Here is a 26,248-nt window from a genome sequence, read left to right as displayed (position 1 = left end):
GTCTGATCAGGAGGGGCGATGATCTGCGGGCGCCCCGGCCTGGGTGGTGGAGGACAGGACGACCCTGAGCCCGGATGGTGGCTGGCGGGGGGCGGGGTGCCTGCCACAGCAAAGGTGCGTCTGCAGGGTCCAGGTCCACGCGGTGCCGTCCGGGGACAGGACCTGGCACTGAAGATGCTGGGAGAGCTGAAAGTCAAAGGGGGCTGGTGAGGAGTCCCGGAGCTGCCTCCCCTGGCCTGGGGCTGGAGTGACAGACAGGAGGAGACTCGGGGGGGCTCAGATGGTGGAGCTGCCTTGTGTGACCGTACTGCAGCTGGGGACACTTCCCACCAGAGGACCCTGCAGAGGGTGCTCCTCCCACCTCCATCCTCCCCCAGCCCCCGTGGGCCACCCTGGCAGGAACCTGCGGCCTGGGGTCCTGGGCAGGGTGAACCAGTCTGGAGCCTTGCTGAGTGGGGCTGAGGCAGCACCAGGGCTGGACGAAGTGGGCAGGGGGGAGAGGGACCACACAGGCACCGGGGCCTGAGGCTCGAATTCACCCCTCCGCTTCAAAATCAGGGTGTGGCGGAAAGAGAGCAATAAAGGAAAATGTACTTTTAAAAACCTGGTTAGCACCCAAAGCTTTTGTTACTATGTAATAATTAAGCAGGAAAAGAAAATGTGTGTCCGTGGTCCTCCATTATTAAAATATAAACAACGGCCCATGGAACCTGAATTTCCTTCTTTTCTTATTAGCTGAGGGCTGTGAGCTTTGCCATGCAAATGTTGTTTATTCAACACATTAGGCAAAGCAATTCAAATTATTTATTAATGGTGCTTATTTAATTTGATATCTCGGGAGCTCTCTGTGCATGGCTGATGTCATTTGGAAACAGACTTTTGTTTCCCAGACTTGCTCATTTTAAGCAGATTTGAGAGTGGATTATTCAGGGGGTTGATTGATTTGGGGGGCGTCTGGTTGGGTTGAGGCTGAATGTCATTTTCTGCTCCCTTATTAGGATGGCCAGGAGTCCATTAGCTGCCCCTAGAGGAAGGCCAGTGGGCACCTCATCCCTTTGGTTTATGCTGTCTAGATTCCTTTTCATTTATGGGAATGGCTTTGAAAAAGGTGAGTTCACAGATGCAGCATGATCGACATGTGGCCTTTTAGTCAGTGGAGACGAGCATGGATTGTTTATTACATAGGAACTTTCTAGACTGGAAGCTGCTTGAGGGTAGGGACCACGCTCCAACTCTCCTTGGAAGAACACGGGTTCCCCCTTGAGGGGCGTAAACTGTTCGCCAGAGGCCGTGCTGTGTGTTGTACACTGGAGGGGCATAAACTTTGCATGAGACACTGCTGTGTGATGCACAAACAGGATCTGATCAAACCCTCATGACAGGATTGTGAGTCAGGGATCAGGAAGCAGGTGCAAGGTCACAGTGGGACCCGCTGGCTGTGGCCATTCCAGATATGTCGTCCATTAGCGGCCTCCCCTGAGTCTAGCACAGCCTCTAGCGGTCGCAAGTTCCAGGTGAACCTGACTTTGTAAGTGAGCAGAGATTCCGGAGCTGCTCCTGGGGCAGTGCGCCATGCTGACCACAGAGCCCAGCTTGCTTTCCGTGCCTGTGGACCACTGGATGATGTGCTAGTTAGGACTCTTGGTTGCGAACGACAGGAAGCTCAATTCAGACTGGCTTAAGCAAGAGGGCAGTGTGCTCATGTAACTCAAATTTGGCGGGAGTGTGGAACTCGGGCGTGGCTGGACGCAGGTGCTCACAAGGTGGCTTGCTCTCGCTCCACCTCTGAGGTCTCCGTCCTTCTGAGTTGTTTCCTCCTGTAGATGGCATGTCCCCTCACGATGAAGGGAGGGCAATCCGAGCTGCTGGATCTGCCTCCCAGTCTGGGGGTCTGAGTTACAGAGCCAGCTGCTTCCTTTTCCCTCCCTCCCTTCCGGAGGCTGTGAATGTCACCTTTCCTTGTCCATTGCACACACAGAGGCCTCGGCCACGGTGTTCTGGGGTGAGGAAACAGACCCTGCCCAGCAGGCGGGTCACCTAACGGACCCCTTGGTCTTGGACACCTGGCTTGCTCTCAGTCCCCTTCTCCCTCCTGAGCACCCTCCATCTGGTCTGCGGGAAGTCCATTTCCTTTGCCCTGCTTGTCTGGTTTTCTCCACTGCTGGCCCAAAGACCCTCTTTTGCTCTGGGTTGACCCCTGACTGCCAAGGAAACAGGCTTTGTTCTCCTGAGTCCGCCCCTGACTCTGCCTGAGCCTCCTCTTGCCTCTTCACAGGGAAGAGAGTTCTTGGCTGTCACTGGAGTATCAGCAGGTCATCAGGAGGTGGGCCAACACACCGGGGTGCCTGCCTCCGGCCTGGGGCCCGACAGGGTACGTGGTGCTCAAACCCAAAGTCGGGGCTCTGGCCCAAGGAGCTGGGGCTGCAGCCACAGGGGGGGCATGGGAGCAGCACCAGAAGCCCACAGGCAGGAGGCGGCAAGGCCGGGGGAGGTGCCCAGAGGGCACGTGGCACTTTTCTTTCTGGTTCTTTTCTTTTCCGTAATGGACATCAAATTTACATAAAATAGAACTCTGAGTTTTAAAGTGCACAATTCGGGGCTTTTAGTACGTTTAGAGGCTGTGCAATCACCCCCACTGGGTAATTCTATAACAGCGTCACCCGTACCCATTAGCAGTGGGCTCCGCGTTCCCTCCGCTCAGCCCTGTGGCCGCGAATCCACCTCTGTTTCCGTGGGTTTGCGTGTTCTGGACACTCGTGCAATGGGCCCCGGCAGCACGTGGCTTTTGTGCCCGGCTTCTGGCACTCGGCCCCTCGGAGTTCACTCCCGGGTGGGGGCTCTCGGTGAACACAGCTTCGTCTGGCTCCCCGCCCCACCTGTTATTTCTTGCTATTTTAAGTTTTACTTACTCAGTTAGGCCTTAGACTTGATTTTAATCTATTTTTTTGTTTTCTGTCTGGGGCGCTGTGCTTTTCTGAGTTTAGCCTCATCTCCATACACACTCATCCAGGTACCACGGGTGCTTCTTGGCAGGGCAGCAACATAGACGCAAAAGCTCCCATAACATCCTCAGTCACTGAAAGAGGAAGCTAGTAATCCCAATGTCATCCTATAAATTCTCAAGCCAAATTGGTCTTGTTAGCATGGGAAGAGCTGTGTTTAGTCGGAAGTGATAGAAATCTGGAGATATCTGTCTTCTATCCGGTCTGTCCATTCATCCCTCCGTCCATCCACCCACCCATCCATCCATCCATCCCCAGGAATTCCTCCTGGAATCTGCAGGCTCCAATCGGCCGCAGTGCCTGGGGTGGGAGGCCACCGTGTGCTGCCCTCGGCACGTCAGTCCAGTCTTCTTACTGGACTCCTCTCCTGCTGCTCAGTTCACGTAACAGATGGAGGACACTGTGGTTCCTGAGACGCAGCCTGCCTGAAGATCCAATCCCAAATCCCAGAAGCTTCATGCTCTAGAGTCCAGCTTAGGGCAGGTGCCCACAAGTGATCCAACAGTGACCGAAGGAGGTCAGACAGGCTGCCAGGAGCCCCCCATGGGAGAAGCAATGACAGGAATCTTGTTCCCGGGCACACAGAGCCGAAGATGCTCAGCAGAGCTCCCGGGAGGGGCTCAGGAGGCGGGTGTGCAGGGTGGGGCTGGGGGAGACTGGGAGAGAAGGAACCAAGCACGTTGGTACTGAGAGCTTCTGGGGGTTCCTCCTCAGCTGGCAGAAGAGCCGCGGGGCACCCGCTGCGCCCGTTAGCACCTGAGGCAGGAGGGGTGAGGGTCAAAGAGAGCCCACGTTATTCACAAGGCTCCCTGGGCCAGCTGGTCAATGCTGGCTGCTCTCATAAAGCACCTTTTCCAGAATTCTCCATATGGATTAAGAGCTCCCAGGGTGAGAAGCCACTTTTTTTCTGAAGCGAATATTACCTCCATCCTACTTGCCATGGAACAAGGAATAAATAAATGCAGTTGGAAACCTAAATGCATAATAAATAAGATAAAAACGGCAATAGCACCCAGTTTACCTTGTGAGTTACCTACTTGTTTTAATGGAAGCTATTTATCGTAGCCTTTACCAGCCTTGTGTCCAATCAGTGTGGAAATCTGAAGACCCCACCATGCTACTGAGGACACCTGTAGATTTGTCAGACTAAATACAACTGTTAAAATTCTGCACGGGGATCTAGAAGAAATAGCTGTATTTCTGCCATAGCACATGAAATGACTTTGATTATAGTTCCATGAAATACAAAAATAAGTTATTGTCATGCACCCGGGCTGCATGGCAGCAAAGAGCCAGTGACTGGGAGCAAGTAGTGGCAGGAAGCCTGAGGGTACCTCTGGGGCAGTGGGTCAGAAAAGTTTTGCCTGGGTTTGAATTGGCTCTACACCCCTGATCATTCACGTGGACTACGTTTTCAGGTGGAATACGCTCAGCGTAGTCCACAATTATGATTTCTCGTGATTCAGATGTATAATGAGATGTGAGGGTTGCTGCCTGGGTGAAGAGCCGTTAGCCCGCGACCTAGCCGACACTGTTTTAAGTCTCTTCGGAAGCGTAAACACACCACCGTTGGTACTGGAGCAGTTGGTTAATTCCACAGGAGAAGGGAACAACAGACTTCCCTCCCTCACACCGTATAGCAGGATGAATTCCAGACCGATTGAGAGTTGAAGCTGAGAAAAGGAAGCCACAGAGATACCGGTGGTCGATGGCCATCCTCAGCAGGACAAGAGCCTTCCCGGGCGGCTGCCATGTTATTCCCAGCAGGAGGAAACGGGGCCTGGAGTAGGGGTGGCATTGCATCTGGAGGGAATGCAGGGGATCGTGTGTTTGAAAGTATAATCAGCAAGAGATGGGCTGTGGGCTAGTATCACTGAGATAACGTTCATTCTCGGCAACACGTGTTGATCAGAAAGCAGGTGTGATAAGACAAAGCCCTTCGGCACGCAGGAAGTCACCTTGGCTCTGCCAGCCCGGATCTCGCTTCTCTAAGCTTCCTGGGCTCGGATATTCAACCAAGTTCATCCTGGAACATCAGCCATTATTGGTTGACTTTTGGCTGTAATGGACAGGCCCCAAGCTTAGCAGGTATAGGCTTCTTCTCTTTTACAGAGTAAGTTCTCTGGAGGCAGGAATTTGGGGGCCGTGGTTCAGCAGTTGAAGCGTACTAGGGCTGATGTTCCCATCATCCTCCTGGCTTCTCCCTTTGGGTTGCACCTGCGTGAATCGTTCTCAAAACACGATGAAAGGGGTCAGTGCAAGGGTAAGATCCCATTTGAACGACGTGTCCAGAAAGCAGACACAGAGTCAGATAGCAGACCAATACCAGGGAGGATCCTCAAAACTAAAAACCGCCAGGGTCAGTCAATTTGGTTTCGCATTAATTCATTCACCGCAAGTTTACTGAGCAGCTGTTAAGTGACAGTGAACCGTGGAAGGCACGGAGGCGGCCAGGACGAGGGGCTCATGCTCTGGAGGAGAATGCCGCCGGGCTCGGTGTGTAGAAGGCCCGTCCAGGGTGCCGTGGAAGCGCGGAGGTGCTGAGTGCTGGTCTCGCTGGGGAAGCCAGAGACGCCTGCTGGACGTGCATGGCGCCTCCCTGTGGTCCTCAGGGGCAGCCAGGGACGGGCCCTGTTTCCACACAAGTACAAGAAGAGGCACACGGGAGTGGAGCCAAGAAGGAGTCAAATCCGGAACCGAGGGAGTGTGGCAAGGTGGACTGCAGAGAAGGCAGGCTCCAGAGACACCCGGGCACCATCCAGAGGGTCCCCGAGGGCCACCGAGGAGCGGAGGCCGGACAAGCACGTGGTATTGGTACTCTGAAGCATCACTGGGGCGATCGTGTGGAGGCTAAGGGGACAGGCGGGGGAGGCGACTGGGTGAGGAGCCGGGTGGCACGCAGGCGGAGCCCAGGGCGTGGCGCTCGCTGGGAACTTACTTGTGGGGTGGGGATAGGGAAGCGTCAAGCAGAAGCAGCGGGGGAGCAGTAGGACCACTGGCAGACAGGAGGCTCTGGAGGAGGACCGAGGGCACGTTTCTGGAGGCACCATAGGAAGTTTCAATCTCGGCTGTCTGAGGATGTGCGGCAGGAAGCGTGGGATCCAGCCTGGGGCTTGGGAGCCATCCCCTGGACAGGGATGCAGCCAGCTCTTCGTGGCTCGTGGTTGAAATCTTGGCGTCGATCAGAGGCCGCGCAGTGTGGGTGGAACTGAAGAAAGAGTCGGCTACTGAAGAGGCTTAAAAGGCGAGGAGGCCAACACTAACGGAGAAGGTATCCTAACGGGAGAAGAGGCGAGTCCCGGTGAGAAGACCGGGGATCCCAGCGCAGGAGCAAGGTGGGTGCTGCTAATGGCCACAGAGAAACCAGGCAGACGCGAAGCTGAACCCGCCCCGAGATTCACACGGGCTGCTGGCGACGCCAGGGGAGATGATTCCCACAGACAGACGGGGTGAAGACAAATGGCCCTGAGCCACGGAGGAGCATCCACTTGGTATCGGCAGATGAAAGACATTCCCGACAGCCACCACAGGTCCAACGATTAAGGACAAATAATGAGTTGTGCCCCAGGACCAATTAACCAGTGACCCTTCTGCCTCGGAAGATTGGACAGTGGCCACGCTTATAGATCAATGGCAGAATTAGTAACCGAATTGGAGTATCTGTGGTAGTTAGCAAGGTAGCCTTCGGAGCCCAGGGCACGGGCTGCCCCTGGAGGAGCTCAGATACTGGTGTGCAGTCACGTGGCGAGTCCACCAGGGGTGTGCACACTTCCCGTCTTTCTAGCCATCCGCCCTCGCTGGTCCCAGAGCACAGGAAGCCCTGAATGCTGATCCTTGGAGCTCTCCGGCTGTTCACCCTGCCTCGCTGTCCTCTCCCTCTCCCTAGGACTCCTCTCTAGGGTGGATGAGAGAGAACCTGTGCTGCTGGTCCTGGCTAGGTGAAGTCCAGCTCGGGGTGGCCACGCAGAGTGGCAGTTCGCTGCCTTACCTGATAAGGCTGCTTAAAGGCCAGGCCTGGGTCTGCAGCCCAGAGCAACTTTCCTCTGGACTCAGCTGATGCTGGCTTCACCTCTCAGCAGGTGGGGAGCTGCTTACTGGGTCTGGGCCCATGTGTTCTCAGCGGGGAAAACCAGGGTCTGCCTCTGTCTTCTGGCTGCACCCTCCTGGTGGGGGCTGAGTGTGGCCCCCTTCTTAGGCCTCCATTCTCTGGACACCTCATGGCAACCCAGGGCAGGGGTGGGCCAATGTGGATGTACAGTACAGAACACACAGCCAGTCCCAGGGCAGGGCAGGGCTTGGGAGGACTCATGGGGCAGGCGCAGGAAAGACAGCTTGTCACGGTCACCCCAGCCCGTCTCCCTCCTGGATCAGCAGGGCCTGCTCAGATGTGCCTGCAAGTCCAGGCTCTCTCACACCCCGGGACCCAGCCGTGCCCAGACCCAGAGGCCTCCCCGCTCTGACCTCTGTCTGCAGGGAAAGCACGGAGGCACACCTGGGCTGAGGCTGGCCCCAGGTCCGGCTCCCCTAACAGGGACGGGGACTCAAGGCATCTGTGTGATCCGACACGTCTGCCCCAGCAGAAGCTAACAGACCTGGCTCCCCCTCAAGACCGGGGCCAGCCACCACGAGCCCAGTGCCTCCACCTAGAACTCAGCCTGTGGACCCTCGTGTGCATGGAGCCCTGGCCTGAGCTGCCCCTTGCCCTGGCTTTGCTCTGGAGGTGCTGTGCCACCTGTCCTTGTCATGGAAGGCTGTCCACAGATGATCGGGTGTCCCCGAGGTTTCCAGGCCCGAGGGACCCCGCGCTCCCTCTTCCCTCCAGGACTGTTGTCCTCCCTGGACACCATGTGCTGTGGCTTCCACAGCCACATAATGACTTTTCTTGGTGAAACCCCTCCCTGCCCTTGGCACCTGTGCTGTGGGTGGGCTTAACACTTCCGGTGGCCGTCTAATTCACCCAGAAGGACCCCAAAACCTGGGCACAGGGAGCACGTAACAGCGGGCCTCCCACTTGCTTCCAGTGAGGTCAGGCTGGCTGAACGGCACACAGCACCTTTCATCACGGTCTCAGAATCTGTGGGAAGCCACCCCAGGGACGGGCTGACCCCCCACAGGCTTCGGGATTTGCAAGCCGTGGTCACCCAGTGCAGGGACCAAAGCACCTGGAGGCTCACAGAGGCCCAGGTCCCGTGTTCGGGGCCTCAGTGGAGGGACTTGTTACTTGGATGGTGTGTGGAACCCCAGCATGGGGCCTGGCCTGGGCCAGTCTCCCTGGTGCCTCCGGCAAGCAGGATGGTCCCTGCTCCCACCGAAGTTGCCCGTGTCCCTGCTGCCCAGCCTGTGGTCACGTGTGAGAACTTCCATGTGGGTTCAAGGCGATGGCAGCCACCCGTGTCCAGGTCGGGACGTCCTTGGAGACCAGGCTGGTCTGCGGGGGAGGCTGATGGAGGGGAAGGAGCCACGGCCTCCTGGGATGGATCCTGGGAATGAGCAGGGAATGAATGATCCTGGGAAAGGCCTGTCCCCTTGCCCACAGGAAGCCTGCCTTGGGGGAGGATGGGAGGACGGTGGGGGGTCGGAGACAGGGGAGACGCCGCGGGCGCAGGACCAGGGACCCGTGAGGGCCCCTCCCAGCCCAGGCAAGCAACGCCCTTCCTGCGACGGTGACAAACGCAGCAGTCACACCGTTTCAAAATGGTAAGTCTGACACTCAGCTCTACGGGGAGGTGCAACAACCCGAGCGCACAGCCCAGAGTGGGGCTGGCAGCGGCTCGCGACCCGTCAGCGCTTCCCCCACACGTGCGCCGGGAGGAGCCCAAGGCAGCGCGGGCAGCAGGGCTGGGCAGGCCTGGGCCACGCCTCGCCTCCTCCCCTCTGACTCTGTCTCCCTCTCCCCTCTGACTCTGTCTCTCTCTGTCTCTCTCTCCCTCTGTCTCTTTCTGTCTCTCTCTCTCCCTCAGTCTCTCTCTTTCCCTCTCTCTCTCTCCCCATCTGTCTCCCTGTCTCTCTCTCTTCCTCTGTCTCTCTCCCCTCTGTCTCTCTCTTTCTCTCTTCGTCTCTGTCTCCGTCTCTCCATCTCTCTCTCTCTCCCTCTCCTGTCTTTTCTCTCTCTCCCTCTGTCTCTTTGTCTCTCTCTCTCCCTCAGTCTCTCTCTCTCTCTCTCCCGTCTGTCTCTCTCCCCTCTGTCTCTCTCTGTCTTTCTCTCTCCCTCTGTCTCTGTCTCTCCATCTCTCTCCCCCTCTATCTCCCTGTCTCTCTCTCTCTCCCTCTGTCTCTCCATCTCTGTCTGTCTCTCTCCCTCTCCTGTCTTCTCTCTCTCTTTCTCTCTCTCAGCCCTGACACTTTTTACACAGAAGGAAAATTTTAACGTAAAAGAGCAGGTTCTTATTTTAAACTCCGGATGAGTGAAGTTAGTTCGTAGGAATCGTGGCGCTGACTTCTTGCTTATTGATGCTTTTGGAGATCTAGTGTGAGCCTAATACCTCCCAGACTCTGGCTTTGGAGTCCCATCCCCACAGAGACAACCTCACTTCATGCTAAGAAAATCTGTACTTGGCCTCCACCCTGCAGAAGCCTAATGAATTATTGATAGTCAAATGGGGACCCAGAGGAGGAAACACAGCATTTTGTGAAGTGCATTCCCGGCGTGGTTGGAGGCAGGCACTAACGCTGCTGGGCACGCAAGTAATTCTACGCCAGTCCAGCAAGTTCTGTGATAGTATATGCTACTTTTTTTTAAAGGTAAACTGAGACTCAGAGAGGCTAAGTAACTTGGTCAAGGGCACACAGCTCTTAATTCGAGCCCTGCCAGAGGCTTCACTCTAACCACGCCGCAGCACTGTCTCAGAATTGCACTGGTCGAGAGAGAACTGGGAAGCCATCAGTCCTCGTGAGTTCCATGTGGACTCTTGCAGAAGGGAACCAAATCCACTAAAGACTAGCCACGCGGCTTCTCCCGCCTCAGTTTCCTGTCAGGGGAGTGGGGGTCTGGGCGCCTGAGCCGCAGGCTTGACTTCAGCGGGCACATTCTAGACAGTGGCCCTGCCCACAGGTAGGCCTCGAAGAGCCTCCTCCCAGAGGCCAGGGTGAAGGCAGCCCCGGGACCAGGTGGGGCACAATGGCGGGGAGGGCGGCCGCCGATCCCTCACTGGTTTTGGACATTTACAGGGGCCTGCGTTGGCTAGCGGGTTCTGAGCAGGGAGAACGGAGCTGGGCACAAGACAGGAAAGACGTGCTTCTCAGTGATCCTGGGTGGAGATCCGGAGGTCCGGCGGCACGTTTAGGTGTGATTCTCGGCCCGCAGGAGAGAGCAGGAGACCCAAGCACCTGCAGTCGGGCAGCCAGCGGGAAGCAAGGGCGCGAACCATGGTGGTGTGCGACACAAGGACTTCCCAAGAACAGGGAACCATGGTGCAAAGGCCCTGCGTCAGGAGGGGCAGCAGGGCCGGCCGGGGGTGGGGCAGGACGAGAGCCACAGAGGGTCAGCTAAGAATGACGAGAGCCTGTTTGTGTTTCTCCAAACTTAACCAAGTAGAAGAGATGACCGACTGGAGGATAAGCAGAGCTGAGACCCGGGCAAAAGGGGTTCCCGGTATGAGGAACAGGCCGCTCAGGCACGCTCCGGTGGAGAGTGGGCTCGCAGGGGCTCCTGGGCCCGAGGGGTGAGGACACCGTGCAGCCTGAGGCAGACCAGGTTGTGCTCTCCCTCTCCTGCTCTGCCCCCTCCGTGGGAATGTGGTCTGCTGCTTCCAGGTCTCAGGTGACTCTTCCCTCCCGGCCCTCCACCCTCGTGCACAGGTCCCGAGTCTGTCCCGGTCATCCTGGCCACGGGGCCTCGCCCTGGAAACCCAGGGTTCCAGCAGCTGCAGCGAGGAAGATGACCCAAGGGCTGCTCTTGCTCAGGAGCCCCTGCCCCGGTGGCACGCGTGCGATTGGCCCTAACTTGGTGAGCACAGTGTCTCGTCAAACTAATATTTTACAGGCTAATTTTGGAAAGCATCTTGAAATATTTGACAAATAGGCTTGTTTTAAGCACAGATTTCTCATAATGGAGTTTCCAGAAGTTGTTTCCAAAGCAGTTCCAGCACAGGAACACCAGATTAAAAGAAAAAGACAAGACAAACCCAAGCGCTTGGATCCCAGTTCACCTGAGACAGCTGAACAGCAGCCAGGCCCTCGAGGCAGCCACAACCAGGTCCGGGGCCGCAGGCCGCCCCTCATCCTGGCTCGGGTGGTAACAGGGTGCCCGAGGCTCAGAGTCTGTTCTAACTGGTCCTGACCCTGGCAGGAGCGTCCCACGGGCCTCCCGCCTCTAGCTCCTGGGCAGAACCACATTCTCCCAGGGCAGGCCCAGCTGCTCCCTGGCTTGGTCTCCCTTTCCTGCCACTGGAAGCACCCTGCGCAGGCCCCAGGGAGTAGGCTTCTCACTTTCCCTGGAGAAACCCAGTTGATGCTGGAGAGCTGGCACTGCAGACTGGACATCTGTGCTTCCCCAAGTGCCCCTGTGGAGATTCCCTCCCAGTGTGAGGGTCTTAGGGGCCGGGCGGCTGGGAGCTGATGGGGTCAAGGGGTGGCCCCTCATCAATGGGATCAGTGCCTTCATGAGAGACCCCAGAGGGTTCCCTTGCCTCTCCCGCTGGGTGAGGTCACTGCAGCTGGAGGCTCCTGCAAGCAGCCTGTCTGGGAACGGTTCATTTGTGGAATGTGTGCTCTGAACAGTGGTGCTGGGTGCCTGGGGCCCTGGAAAGCCATCGGCCGATTGGCAGATCTTAGGGAGCCACCGAGGGTGAAGGCAGCGAGGGCCTCCTGATAGGAAAGCGACGCTCAGTGCTTGTCAACGCCGTCACGTTTTCAGCTGTGATTTTAGCAGCACAGGACGTTCAGCTTTGGCCAGGACACCCAGCTCACTCCAGGGGCCCAGAGCACACTTCCCTGGAAGGTGACGCTGCCTGGGCCTGGTCACCGTATTTTGTCGAAACAAGGTGGGAAGAGACGTTGCAACTTCTAGAAATGTCATCCAAGGCAGGAACTACTGGGTGCACCTGTGACCAGGGAGCAGAGAGCCCTGTTCAGGAGGGGAAGACTGGTGCCTGAGCTGCCCCCTCCGGGCACTAGGGGGCACTGCAGCTCCACCAATGCTGTGAGGCGCAGGCTGTGCTCTGGCCAGCGTCCCTGCTCCCAGGCTGTTCAGGTGGAGCTGACGGTGACCGTCCTGTCTCCCGGGCCCCTTCACAACCATTAGACCCATTACAACCAATGATCTCATGATGCACAGTTCACTGTTTCAGGGTGATCTGAAGTGATGGTTTCTCCCTCAGAGGCACCAGCATGACCTGTCCCTGCACATTTTCGGACCCAGAGAACTCACCGCGATGGTCGAGTCACTGGAGACTGACGTCTCTCAGGTGATCAGCCCCAAATCAGTTTACGAATAATTGGCGATAGGTAGTTCTACGGGGTTCTCCTCTCCCGGGATCTCATGCACAGCACTCCACCTGGGCGGGGAGGTTAGTTCCGTAAAGAAATCTGAGTGCCCACATTATTTACCCGGTGCACTGGGAGGGTGTTTGCCAAGACAGGAGCTAAGCCAGAAGGTTCCTACCCCATTAGTTCAACGTGTTCGTCCCACACAGCACCCTTCAATCACTCCGAATGGGGCCATTGAAAGCACCCCCAATTTCAGCTTTGAGGCTGCTACATATTGACCAGTAACAATGACTCGTGGGCCTGACTTTCTCCTTGGTGTGGGCAACTCAGCAAGTGGCCACTAACGCCGCTCCCTCAGCGGCCACGCGAAGGCGGCTCTCTGCGCAGCGTCTGTTCCATGAACTCTTTTTCTTTCATTTTTTTCTTTTTTTCCGGACAAGCATAAGGGAGCTACTTTCTCAACGATAACAGCAGGATGGGTGCATCTGATCACAAGGTCCATGCAGTGGGTAATTCACTTTCTGACAAAGGCCTCTGTCATCCAAGCGCTCAGCCCCTCAGGTCCATTAGAAAATTTGATTTTAAATGGACAGAAGAAATCAAGCCATTTGGTGCTCAGCTCGTAGGAGTAAATTGACCCTTTGGACTGATGTCAGATGTGGACTCTTGATGGGAGGCGGCTCGGATGGAGATGTGCCTGTATTCTCCCAGGCGCGTGACCCCCTCCAGGAAGGGTAGGCCTCTGACTTTTCTGGGAATCTGACTCCTGGCTGGCGACCCCCTTTGTCCCCACTGTGTGCTGACCACCCCTGCAGGGTCCTCTCCATCACAGTGGAGGTTGGCCCTCCAAACGGACAGGCCCCACTGTTGAGAGCACAATGACATGCTGTCCGTGGGTCCAGCCTGGACTTCTGTGCTGGCTGCCCACCACCTCCTTTTCCACGTCCCTGAAACCAGCAGCAGCTGGTGCGTTAGACGGGGCAGGGAGAGAGGAGGTCTTTGGGCAGAAAGACCACAAAGTGGAGGGCGAAGCAGAGCAGGCTTTGTGCGCTGGGCCGAGCAAAGATTCAGCCTCGCGACGAGGTCAGGTTGCTCTGCGCGCTCAGTGCCGTCTCTGGGGCTGACTGCCAGCCCAGCGGCTGCCCCACCCAGAGGGCACCCAGAGGCCTGGGCAGGTGGCCCTGGGGACAGTAGAAGCAGGGCCTCTGGTGGGGAGTCTGCCGGGGGCGTGTTCCGGGACCTTCTGAAATGTGAGTCAGCCCCCCTGACACCTGCTTCGAGCGTCCCTCTGGCCCCTGAGCCTGGAGGAGGCCCTGCGTCTTCTGCCTGCTGCCAAGACCCCGGATCCCCCGACACACACACCGCCAGCCTGCCTCCCGCCTGGCTGCCGGGGACAGCCCCACGGTCTTCCTGAGACTCCAGGTTTTGTCGTAGCTCACGCAATGTACTTTGAAGGCCCCAAGAGATAGCGTGAGCTCTTGGTGTCCCACTCCTTCACTCCGTGCCGATGGGGTAGCCCGAGCGCCTGGCAAGCTCGCAGTCGGTGGGGGCTGGTGGAGCCGTCAGGGCCACACAGACCACCCTCCTGTGAAGGCCGCCGGGGCCTCCCTTTCTCCCTCCACCACCTGACCAGTCCTGGGAGAGGAGAGTGAGGGCTGTTGGTTTATACCTAGTTCTGCCCCAGCCCTGCTTCCTGCTGGGCAGTGCTGAGATGGACAGGTGCGGCGGGGTCAGGATGACTCGCTGTCACACCCCAACCTGCTCAGCCTCACGCCGTCTTATTTCGTGCTCTCCTGAAGATCAGTGCAAAGGAAGTTCCTGCTGACTGAGGGACGCCTCCTGCTGTCACTCTGCGGTGGAGGGAGGCCCTGGCCTTCTCCCTTATGGTGACTGCTGCTGTCCAAGGTGGATGGGAGAGCTCGGAGGGCCACCCTGGAGCACCCACTCTCTCGGCCGGCAGCCACTACCTCCTCCCACCCACAGCTGGGCCACGGCCAAACTTATGACCCCTCAGGGCCAGGAAGGCCAGGGTGCAGCATGGCTGTCTCTCAAAGGCAGAGAAGTGGTTCCAGGGAGCATACCGCAGGCCTGCCCCAGGCTCCCAGGAGCCGCGAGTGAGAGCCCCAGGCTTGCTCCTCGCAGGTGGTGTGTCCTGACCTCCCAGGACGTCCTTGCCCCTGGCCGTTGAACTCAGTGGCCTGATCCACCAGAGGCAGAGGCGCAGAGGTGTCTGAGGAGGCCTGGGGAGAACTTCAAAGAAGACCACCACAGCCAGGCACCAGGGCAGGGCGATCGCCAGCCTGTTGACCTCTGTGGGGGACACTGTTTCTCCAGGGCCCCCTGGGGCCACCTGGGAAACTGCAAATAGTCTGGCACTCTGGGAAGCAGGGAAGGTGGAAGAGGTCAAAAGGCTGGTGTGGTTTAGAGTGTGGCCACCCAGAGGTTTGGGGACTCCACAAGAATTAATTTCCCCTGAGTGTGTCCTGCGTGGCCGGGCAGGGGCTCTGCGGGGCTGCAGGCCGAGGGTGCCTCCAGTCTACAGCAGCTGCACCATCTTGAACACGTGGCCGCTTGGCGCCAGGCAGGGGCAGACACTCAGGTGGGCTTTCCACCTTCACAGCGACCCCTGCACTTCCACTGGCACTTGGTGGGCCAAGTGCAGTAGTTCCTGGGCTCGGGAGTAAAGGGCAGGTGCTGGGGAAGACCTCGAGGGGTCGGGTGGGCTCCGGACGTCCTGCCCTGACCTCGCTGGAAAGGGCGTGGGCTGTCTCTCCAGCTCCTGTCCACGGACATCAGCGTGCCGCTCCCGCCCTTGAAGCGCATGATTGACGGGCGCAACAAGTTCCTAGCCGTTTCAAGAGGTTGGGGACATTGAGTAGAAAGGGAATTTCAAGAAACTCCCTCCTGTACCTTCAGGGGAACTCAGCTGGCCACGCCCACTCATCCCAAGGTGTCCAAACTCTGTTTCTCATCACACGGACTCCTGGAGAGAGGGCAGGAGAGGGGCGCGCCTGGCCAGCAGAGACAGGCATTCCCCAGGCCTCAGGGAAGTGTAGGGCCTGAGTCAGAGGGGACAGGGAAATGCTAAGCACGTGAACAATCAGTCCAATGCCAGTGCGTCCTAGCTGATGGCCAGCACGGGTTGAGTCTCCCTCTTGTTCAAAAAACAAGGATATTTTCAATTGTTCAGCCATAATTCGCTGCGGCTCGGCCTCTCCTGGGTGCAGTTGGGATTTGTTACACAGTGCTCTGCCTGTGAGCAGCCAGGAGCCCACCAGCCATGCCCCTGCCACTCTTGAGTCCCAGCAGGGGTGCAGGGACAGAGGCTCCTGGCCACCTGCACCAGCTCCTGCACAAAGTTGGTCTCTCCTGAAACTGCTACAGAGAATATTTTTATCTGATTGGAAAACAACAATAAAAACTGCCTGGTTGTAAAGGCCGCATCCACACAGCACGAACAATTAGTGCTATTTAATTACCGACAAAATTAGGTTTACAAATTGATTTATGGCCCTGCTGATGAAATGCATATTCCTAGAAGAAAGCAAGTTTCTTGCAATTAATTTGAGCGAGACAAGGCAGGCGATTCTGTTGGGAAGTTGTCCCAGAGTCAGGGGCTAGAGCCAAGGACCTGTGCACCTCAGAACTTCTCCAGGTCTTTCTAAGGAACTGCCTCACCCACAATGAGTTGTGCTAATTACCCAAAGAAGACAGGATGTGCAAGCCCAGACATGGTTCTGCAAGGAGTGGGGAGCAATTCTTATGTCTCATTTTAGCCACAGACCAGGTATCTGGAGTGGCAGGTTCCCAAAAAAGCTTCCACACCAGAAAGTAGAGAGAACTTCTGTCTCGCCGACGACGCGTCATGAAGAAATAGTCTAACAGTTTAGGCAGTCTGACAGCTCGGAGTTAGAATCAGGCAGTCACTTTTTATCTTAAAGACGTTGTGAAATCCTGTGTGGCGACAAAAGGCATGACTACAATTTAGGAAAGACAACAGTTTGCTGTATAAAAATATTGTTTTTAATAAAGCACGGGGACCCTTACCTTCTAATCAAAAACTCTGATAGACTTGGTTGCTCAGGAGAACTGACTGGCCGTGGAATGTAAAGGACCTGGACCAGGCACGAGAGGCACAGGCTCTCCACCTGGAACCCTGGGGAAACTATGCAGGGAGCGAGCCTCAGTCTCCCCAAGTCGGCGAAGGAGGTGGGGAACCGACAGGGGTTCCCAGATCCCAGCCTCAGACAGGGGTCCACACTGCACAGACCCTCCAAGAGCACGGCCTTGAGTCTCGCCTGGGCCCCTGTGTCGGTGCTGGGGATGGGCCCAGCAGGTCCGGTTTTAACAAGCTGCTGCTGCTGGCTTCACGTCAGAAACCACAAAACAGACAACCTCTGAGGGTCTCTGAAGTATCGCGTCTCCAGAATTTTATCAGAGAAAGACACAAAGAAAAAAGAAAGTTCAAGAACTAAACAAAAAAGACAGACATTCAGAAAAATACGTGTAGGATAAGGAGCAGTGCGCAGCTCAAAAAGACACCCTCAGAAGGACAATCTTCCGTAGGGTGGCTCTGGATTCTCTGATCTTCCTGGAAACTCCCAAAGCTAAAAGCTCTTAAAGCTTTGGTATATTTTTGCAACTGAGGCAGGTAGAATCAAATGTCTGTTGCTCCCTTGCCTGATGGTGGTGACTCTGTTCCTTCCTTTAATTTTTAATTTTTATCTTGAGACAGGGTCTCACTAAGTTACCCAGGCTGGTCTTGGTCCTCCTGCCTCAGCCTCCTGAGTAGCTGGAATCACTACTCTGCACCAGGGTCCGGCTGGGGTGACCCGCTTTTCCTACTGAGGCAAATTCATCTGGTTTGACTTGGTTGCTGTTGGTTTACAAGTCTTTAGAGAGACACTGAGCTTTCCTTTGCCTCTCTCCGATTACTGCTCTGGTTAATTCCAAGGCTCCCTGGGAGCAGAACAGTCCTTGGGCTAGAAGTCATAAGGTGGTGCCCAGGGATCTTGAATGGGGTGTCTGAGTCACTCAGGAAGGGATCAGTGAATAACCATGTCTGTTCCCTCCTTGAGGCAATGTCCTCCCCACCTACGGATCTATTCCCTGTTCCCAATGGGCCAGCTTGGGAGTCAGGATGGAATTCTAGGGACACTGACTTGGAGTTCATTCCAGGATAGGGCTGAGGGTCAGTGTAACCTCAGGGGTCACAGGGTTCCTCACTTAGAAGACACCCAGTGCTGGCGAGGGCTCCTCTGCAGACATCCACATGCCCACGTCTGGAGAGGATCCACAGCTCCCCACAGGCGAGGGACCTTCTTGCAACCAGAGGTTCTGGACGGAGGAGGAGCAGAGGCCCTTCTTGACACCTCTCTGAGGAGGGGCAGCTCTCTCTCAGGCCTCCAGGCGGCGGGTGTCCACCACCTCCCAATAGCCCTTTCCTGTTTGCGCACGCAGTGAGGGTGACAGGGGGCGGGGGCGGGGACCAGGGGAGGTGGGACTGACTTTGCGGATTGGGGCTCACAGCTGTCACTCTGAAAGGGTGGGGCTTTTTAAAAAAAAGACAAAATTTCAAGGCAAAACCCCCAACACACACAGGGCACTGTCGCGATCGCCTGCGCTCCGGATGCAGTCTTTGTGGAGCGGGGCCACCGCGCCTGCTGGCGGGCGGCAGCTGCGGTGCACAGCCGCGTCCCCGAGCCAGCGGTTCCTCCTCCGCGCACATCTGGCGCGCCTCCCCCGGTCGCCGGCTGGAGCCTTGCGTCTGCGGAGTCGGCCGTGCGCTCGGCGCGCATAGAGCCCCGCAAGCCCGGGCCCCGCGGGGCGGCGGCCGGGGCCGGGGGCGGCTCGGGGGCAGCTGCACCCACCAAACTTTGGGCGCCAGGGAGCGCGCGCACAAGCCCCGGGGCGCGGCGGTCGCCCAAGATGGGGGCTGCGTGCCAGGGCGCCCCCGGCCGCCCCGCGCACAGGGCCACCCGCCCCGGGGCCTCCGTGCCTCTTCTGCCTGAGCCCAGGGCTCGGCAGCCCCGCCGCGGAGCCGACCATCCTCGCACTCGCTAGCCAGCCCCCGGCCACCAGCCCGTCCGCAGCCAGCCCTGCGCCGGGAGGCGCCCTGCTTGGGCCACCGGGGCCCCTCTTCACTTGGGTAAACAGGAATGGAAAAACCCCTCCCGGATTAAACATTTTTAAAAATCCCGGTGGGGGTGAAGGAGGGGGTGGGGCTTGCCTGCGCGCGTGTTGAACTCGGGAGAGCAACTCCAGAGCCCGCGCGGTTGTCGCCTCCCGGCCAGGAGATGGACAGCCAGGAGGAGGGCGCAGGGCGCCTGGGCTGTCCCGGACCCTAGCCGCCTGCGCCTTCACCATCCAGCCGGGCTCCGATCCTCCAGGGTTTTGGAGGCAGCTCTTCTTCACCTAGGCGGTGCCGGAGGAAGCGGAAAATCTGCACTCCGGGTCTCCAGGATGTGCCCGACTGAGATGGGGACGCTGTGGCACCTTTGGTCCCCCGTGCTCATCAGCCTGGCTGCCCTTTTCTCCAAAGGTGAGGACGCCACCACCTCGGCCCGGGGACTAACTTTGCTTGGAGTGCGTGTGTGGGAGAGTGCGTGGCTGTGGGCGTGGGTGTTCGCGGCGGGTGTGTGCAGGCGCGCGTGCGGCAGGCAACGTGCTTGGCGGCCCCTTGACTGCAGGTTCCTCCCTTGGAGGACCTGGCTAGGATACCCTAGGGAAGGCTGCAAAGGAACCCGAGGGAATTGAGCAATGTTGCCAGAAGGACAGTAAGAAGAAGGTTGTAGGGCCCTAGATAGAAAAGGTGGCCGGCAGAGGGCTGACCGAGGACAGGAAGGAGGACTGAAAGGAGCTGTAAGCTCCTTGGAATTTGGAATTGACTTCTCTGCAGGCACCTGTCCGTTTAGAAATAAATTTGGAACAGTCTTGTCATGTGGGAATTCCATTTAGTACATGGAGGCTGCTAAAAAGAGGACTGGGGTCAGCTCTGAAGAAGTGGTCCTGAGTTCCTCTCCCCAGCCCACCCAGAGATCTCCGCACGTGGCCTTGGGAGCCACATTCCCTAGAGGTTGACATTCCAGCCACCCGGTGCTGGGGCCCCAGCATCCCTGACTGAGCTTAGAACCTCCAGACCTTAAAGTCTTGCTGGGAAATTGTGTGGTTCTCAGAGCAGATTGTAGAAAGGACCAGCTGTTCTTTCTCTTGTGATTGGGACTCTCTCAGCATGTGTGGTTTGCCCCATGAAGCGCCCCTTTCCTACAGAGACACATACTGGGAGAAAGCGGAGATGCTTAGCAGTCTAAAGCCTGTGCTGGCAAAACCCTGTAAACGTGTCTTTCAGTGATTATTTTCGGGATGAGATCTCTCTCAGAAACTTCAGAGTCTACAGTTGTGGCACAGTGAGTGTTTTTCTATTACGTGAATTCTCTGTTCCCTGAGTTTTTCCAGTATCATCCAAGCTCTGTTGCTTTGGATCAGGTAGATTTTGAGTTTACCTGCTGGGCTTTTGTGCTGCTACCAGTAAGAAAGAACATCTTATATTCACCCACTCCACTGTCTTCTCAAGTGCAGTTGAAATGGACTCAGGTCTCCCAATTATGTGTTAGAACAATCCTGAGGCCCAGAGCTGGTGAATTTGTGCTGTACACAGGAAATCAGAGAAGAGGTTGGTGAATTCTGTGAATCCAGTCCAGGCTGGCCTGAGGTTTAAAAAGTCCATCCCACGCCACAGCCTGTCTGGCAAGGACAGCCAGGACTGGTGGTCACCAGGTTTTATAATAAGAACGGGCGCCCCTGCTTTCATGCTGCAGTAACAAGATTTTGTTAAGAAAGGCAGCGGGTAGCTTTGCGAAGATGACCTGACAGCTGTGTTTTTACATAGTTCCCTTACAGATTTATTAGATCGAGCAGCGAGAGAAAACTGAATTTCCCAGATACATTTGAACTTTTCCAAGTGGAAGCACTGGAAACTTCCCCAAGTGAAGTACTGTAGATGTAGAAGCCTTTTCTTTAAGGGGCCAGAAATCAGCTTGTGCATGACACTCTTAAACGCAGCAGATGACAACTTCCATATGTTGACTCTAGAGAACTCAACTCAGTCAGACGGTTCAAGAGTGGCTCAGTTGTGTGAGGACTTCCCATCGTGCTCAGCACCGCCAAGCACATGGTAGGATTTCAGCGATCTTGTACACTGTGCCAGAGAACACCGGCAAGGCTCACACCCGGGACAGGCCAGTCCTCCCCCAGCACATTCCAGTTCCTTCCCTTCTGAGATTCTGTGGCCACGTGAGAGCTCTGATCAGCCTGAAACCAAGTGTTGGCCATATTTAACAGGGTGCTAGTCAGAAGTAAATGCACGCACTCTGAAATGCATGATTTGTCTGGGGCTGGATGAAAGAGGGGCATTGCTGTCGTTAGTTATTGAATACCTGCTTCCGCATGTTACGGTTTTTACTCCAGTGTCTCTGTGCATTCCAAATAAGAATCTTGGGATAAAACAGAATGTGCACTTGAATACCAGGCTAACACCCTTGGACTTGATGCATGTTTAAATTCCATGAGCAGAAAATGATTAGTCACAGAGCAAACCTATCCTCATGTAGCTGTTTTAGGAAGACAAATACAGATAAAAGGAGGTTCCTTGCACTTGCATCTCTTTGGGACCTAGGAGTTGTGTTATGAAGGGAAGTTTTACCAACCCCTTGTCACGTGTCCCCAAACTTCTGTGCAGAATGGCCATTCATTAAGTTGCCTGGAGGCTTGTGTCTCTTTGTTAAGTTCCGGTCTGTTGGGGACTGATGTAGGTCACCGGTGTGCCAGCCAGCAGATGGTTAAGGCTTCTCTGTGAGCTTCCTGGGTGGGGGCAGGTGTCAGGGGGGTGAACCAAGAAGAAAGTTCAGCGGGAAGACTGGAGATGAGCAGAGAGCAAGACGACTTTTAGATGCAAAGCAGGAAGGTCACGGCCTTGGGCTGCTTGTGGCCATCTTTCCCTGCATGCACCCTTCTCAGGCAAATCCTAGTGAGAAGCAGCAGCTCAGGGACCTGTGACCCTGGGAGAGAAGCCGTGGTGCCTGTCCCAGGCCTGCTGGCCACGAGGGCAGCGAGTCTCCTCCCCACGCAGGCTTTCCCTCCTGGGTCCACTTGCCTTATTCTCCAGTAGCCCTGGGGGACAGAGAGAGCTTCAGTTTAGAGTGGCAGCTTCGCCAGGGTTCTTAAGGCTGGGAGAAATACCAGGAGGAAGTGTGTGTGTGTGTGTGTGTGTGTGTGTGACTTCATCGCTCACATTCATACCCTGTCAAAATTAAAAGTCTGAAAAAAAAAAAAATTAAAAGTCTGGGGGATGGAGAGACCGCTAAATTCTTCTTTTTTGCTGAATTAAGGAATTAAACAAAAATATAATTATATTAAAAAATACTTAAATGCACAGAACTGTAGAATTTCAAGTTTGAGATGTTTAATTAAGTTCCATCTTTAATAGCCAAGAAACAAATGAATAAACAAAATAAATATTCCAAAAATACATTATTGTAGAATCTTACATTGCCCTATATTCCCAATTCATCATTTACGAATCATGTATCCATCCATCCATCTACTCGTCTATCCATTCATCCACTCACCCACTGATTGATGCATTCATCCACCCATTAATCCATCCATCCATCTTCCCATCTGTCCATCTTCCCATCCATCATCTACCCATTAATCCATCCTTCCATCTTCCCATCCATCAACCCATCTTCCCAAACATCCATCCATCCAATGTGGAAGGTTGTGTGTTTTCAGTGACCACAAAAGTGGGCAGAAACTACTTCCAAGTGTTTTGAAGACATGGGGTCAGGCTGCCAAGAGCCCCTCAGGCTGGAAGCTCAGCGTAGTCGTTCGCCTGGATTTCGGAGTGCACAGTGCTCCTTGTTTAAGTCGTGAGCACAAACCTCAGTGGTTCAGCTGTCCCTGCTTCCTTTTCTCTTCTGGTTCCTCGTCTCCTCCCTTTGCTATTTTGTAATGATTACTCCCTTCTGATCACAGTGTGACCCTAAGTCATGTCGAACACAGAGAATATAATAGGAGAAAATCCAAGCAGATCTGGTGACTGCCTCTCAGAACTTGTGGTGTGTGGAGGAGACAGAGAAAAATGTTATTTGCACAAAGAGAAGAGAGGGACACCAACCCCGATGGTGTGTGCTTGGAGGGACAGCATTGTCTCTGGAGGCAGGAACGCCAGCGTTCGGAGCACCAGGGAGAGGGAGTGCAGTGGGCAGTGGGGCCTGTCTGGGCTGAAGCTGGCCAGTGTGGCTGGACTGGGAGAGGGTCGTGCTGCTGTCTGAGGGAGAAGATGGGAGGTGGCCTGACAGAGCTGGTGGACAGGGGTCAGCACCCACTGCTCCCTCAGAATTGTCCAGCTGGGTGGCAAATCCGATGGTCACTGTTTGACGGGCTTTATGAGGAGCTGGGCCACTGTGTTAAGAATCAGGGAGGACAGGGATGACTAAATCAGAGGGTGTCTACGATTCCTGTGGGGCTCTAGCAAATGGCCACAGACAGGAGGACTTGAAACCACAGAAATTCTGCAGGCCACTGGGCCCACGTCCTACACTGGGCTGAGCCCAAGGTGTCTGCAGGAGGGCGTCCTCCCTGCCTCCTGCAGCTGTGGGAGCTGCCAGTACTCCTTGGCTTGTGGCCACCTCAGTCCACCCGCAGGGCTGCTCTGCCATCTCCCCTCCCCCCAGGTGTGGCTGTGTGTCCCTCTCCCCTGCCCTTCTGGGAGGGGGCATGGATTGCAGTTATGGCCCATCCTCGCCATCATTTCCTACCAAGGTCAGGGATGTTCACAGTTTCCCGAGACTCACAGGAGGTTGTCTTGTGGAGGTCGGGGGGTCTTTTCCAGCCCTCCTCAAGGGTCTACCTCTTCAAACTCTTTTGTAGATGCTCTTCAAAATTCCCAGTTCACCTCGGGGCAAGCAATATTTATCTTCCTTTCTATCTTTGATTCCTCCTTAGCATAGCGCTGTGGACATCACAAATGCACAATAAAAATTTTAAGTGTGCTTAAGAGTGTAACATATTGCCTGAAGAACCTCCGCCTGACAGTAAAACGGCCTGACGCTGTCTTTTCCGGTAATTCAAAGTGCTGCAGGAAACGCTCCGCTCAATAATAAGAACGGCTGGGTTTTTGAGTGGTTATTGCATGGCAGGCACTGTGCGGGGAGATTTATGCAGATGAGTTTGTGACTCTGCAGATAAACCAGTGGGGCAGCGAGGTTGAGGCTCAGAGACGCTGCACACCTTGTCCAAGACCCGCGAGGAACCGGGGGTGGAGGCTGAGCTCTGGCCCCAGAGGCCCCCATCAGCCAGGCTGGGCACAGTGGCAGGTGTTGCTCCTAAGGGTACCGGTTGGCCAGGCAGGAGCCCATGGAGCTGGCCTGCTGAGGGTGCAGTGGGTCAAGGCTCCCACGCAGGCCCCTCAGAGTCTAGTGGTGGTGGACACTCAGAAGGTGTGGACCAGTGAGTAAGTCAGTTTCCTGTGGTTTGATTTTCCCGGCAGCAGCTGGATTAGCCCCTGACATGGACTGAAATGTAGAGGTTAATTCCAGGGCTGTTGTGTGGGTCACAGAGGTCCCCGGGAACGTGGGATGTGTTTGGGGTCTCCTAGGCTGGGCCACTCAAAGGGCTCGCACACATGCCTGATGAATGGTGGCTCTTGGGCGTGTTTGTCCATGCACTTCCCTGACCCTCTGGGGTCCTGGGAAGCTCAAGACGAGAGGTGGCCCCCAGGAGTAAGAGTAGCTGGCTCTTTAGTAGCCACCCGGAAATGGCGAGGGAGGAGGGAGGAAGGTGGGAATGTAGACAGACAGGCCTCGTTCCTACTTGCAGAGGAGACGCAGTCCTGCGAACGCGGGGAGTTCACGTTTCCATGCCAGACGGCCAGCCTGAGGGACGTACGGAAAGAACACTGTGGGGGCTCCAGCAAAAAGGACAGGAGACCAGCTTGGAGCGGTGAAATGAGGCCAAAGACTCAGAATATTTTTATGTGACTTTGTCATTTCAAAAATCTGCTGTGGGAAGAATAAGGGAGCAGCCAGCAGCCAGAAACCAGGCGTCTTCAAGACTGCTCTGCAGGGCCTATTTAGGTGCCCAGAAGGCACAGCATTCCCGGCTCCCGCTGTCCACAGGCTCAGGGTCTGTCATGGAGCAAGGCCCTTGAACCTGAACAGGACCCTGTGCAGACGCTGGAGGGAGATTCCATCCCGTGTGTGTTCTCAGCTCAGGGAGGGTGAGTGCGGCCGAGGTAAAGGCCATCTTGGAGAGAGGACTTCATTATCACTTTCCTCCTCCCTGCTGCTGTCTCTGCCTCGAGTGTGAATGGAAGGAGACTGGGCATGCACTTCCAAGGCAGCCGTCCGTCGCGAGCAGTTCTGAGTCACATTACTTTTTCATGGGAGTGGCTTTAAGTTGTCATGTTTATGGGACTCTGTGTTCACTCCTTAAGGCAGATGCCAGTTGGATTTCACTGCTCCTTGCTTCTGTTTTAATTATGGACCAGGCCAGCCATGTGGGTGAGTTTGTGGGGGAAGGCAGACGTCATAATAGCTGGGGCCTCCTGTCTCGGAACAGCTGCATTTGGCCATCACTCACTGGATGCGCCCAGTGCCCTCTGAGCCCTCATGCGCAGCCTGGAGCATGGCCCTGCATTGAGGGGCACCAAGGCGCAGGCCCTGAGGTGGGAGCCCCCGCCAACGGGAGGATGTCTTTGTTTTTTGAGCACAGTTGTATAAAAACAGGGCAGACCCCTTAACCATCATGTCAGTTTTGAATGTCCCCAAGCAGAGGCTGCAAGACCTTTGTAGGGTGAGCAGCAGGGTCTAAGGATGAGGCAGGTGGGAACTGCTGACCCTAGGGTTCTGGGCCTGGGAACACCCCAGCTCCAAAAGCAGCTTGGGCTTCCGGAGAGAGAGGAGGGGGAGGAGGACAAGGAGGAGGGGAAGGAGAGGAGGAGAGGAGGAAAAGAGGAGGAGGAGGAGGAAAAGAGGAGGAGGAGGAGGAGGATTCATGGGGAGGGGGAGGGGACCACCGTAACGAGCCACTGGGTCACTCAAATCAAACTCATGTCAAAAACCTGTGTAGCCAGAGCCTCCCACAACTCTTTAAATTGAGTTAAGCTTTGGCTTAAGATCTTTTTCAAGTGTTGAAACACAGGTTTTCCTTTCGATGAACTGTGGAGGAAGTTTCCCTAGGCCTTAGATCTTGGGGAGAACTGCCTTTGTCCTGAGAAATCACTTCTGCCTCACCCCTAAGTGAGGTGACCTAACTTCCTAAGTGGTCCCGCGTGGGTCCTCGCTGTGACTAACAGGCTCCCGAGCACCGGCGGCCAGCTGAGTGTGGATGTTCCAGCTTGGTGTCCTGAATAGGCTTTGCCCTGGCTCCATTTTGTTCCCCTGCCCTTGATCTTCCTCCTGTCTGCTTCCTTGCCTGGTCATCTTATCCCACTGCTTTTATTTTTTAAGCTAGTTCAAATTATTTGGAAGTGAGGGTGGGAAGAAGCCACCCCCTCCCTTGACCCCTTCAACCCCTCAGCCTCCCTGGTGGACGCTGCTGCCCTCTGATGCTCCCACTTCTGAAGCTCTGGTCCCTCGGCCTGACTGGGCTCTTGGAGGGTGAGGGTTTCAAGGATGGGAAGGAAAAACTAACAGTCCGAGAACACCCTGGAGATCAGCACGGCCCCGGGATTTCTCCGGAGGAGCGCTTAGGGAGATGGCCCGAGGGAGCACCATGTGGAGCTGGAGACGTGGGCTTCGAGCTCTGGAGGGACAGCG

General features: G+C 55.9%; 1 protein-coding gene across 1 annotated transcript in view; it reads left to right on the top strand.

Moving 5' to 3' along the window:
• The first annotated feature begins 18,261 nt into the window (after nt 1-18,261).
• Nucleotides 18,262-26,248, top strand: part of TMEM132D (transmembrane protein 132D) — a 504,756-nt gene continuing 496,769 nt past the window's right edge. Inside the window, exon 1 of the mRNA XM_079152482.1 lies at nt 18,262-18,969. Within this exon, the coding sequence (XP_079008608.1) occupies nt 18,891-18,969 (79 nt within the window). The 5' untranslated portion in view covers nt 18,262-18,890. The remainder of the gene's footprint in view (nt 18,970-26,248) is intronic.

This window comes from Sciurus vulgaris, assembly GCF_902686455.1.
Source record: "Sciurus vulgaris genome assembly, chromosome: 8".
NCBI lineage: Eukaryota > Metazoa > Chordata > Mammalia > Rodentia > Sciuridae > Sciurus > Sciurus vulgaris.
Note: the sequence above shows the minus strand (reverse complement) of the source record. Positions and strands in the feature narration are given on the sequence as shown.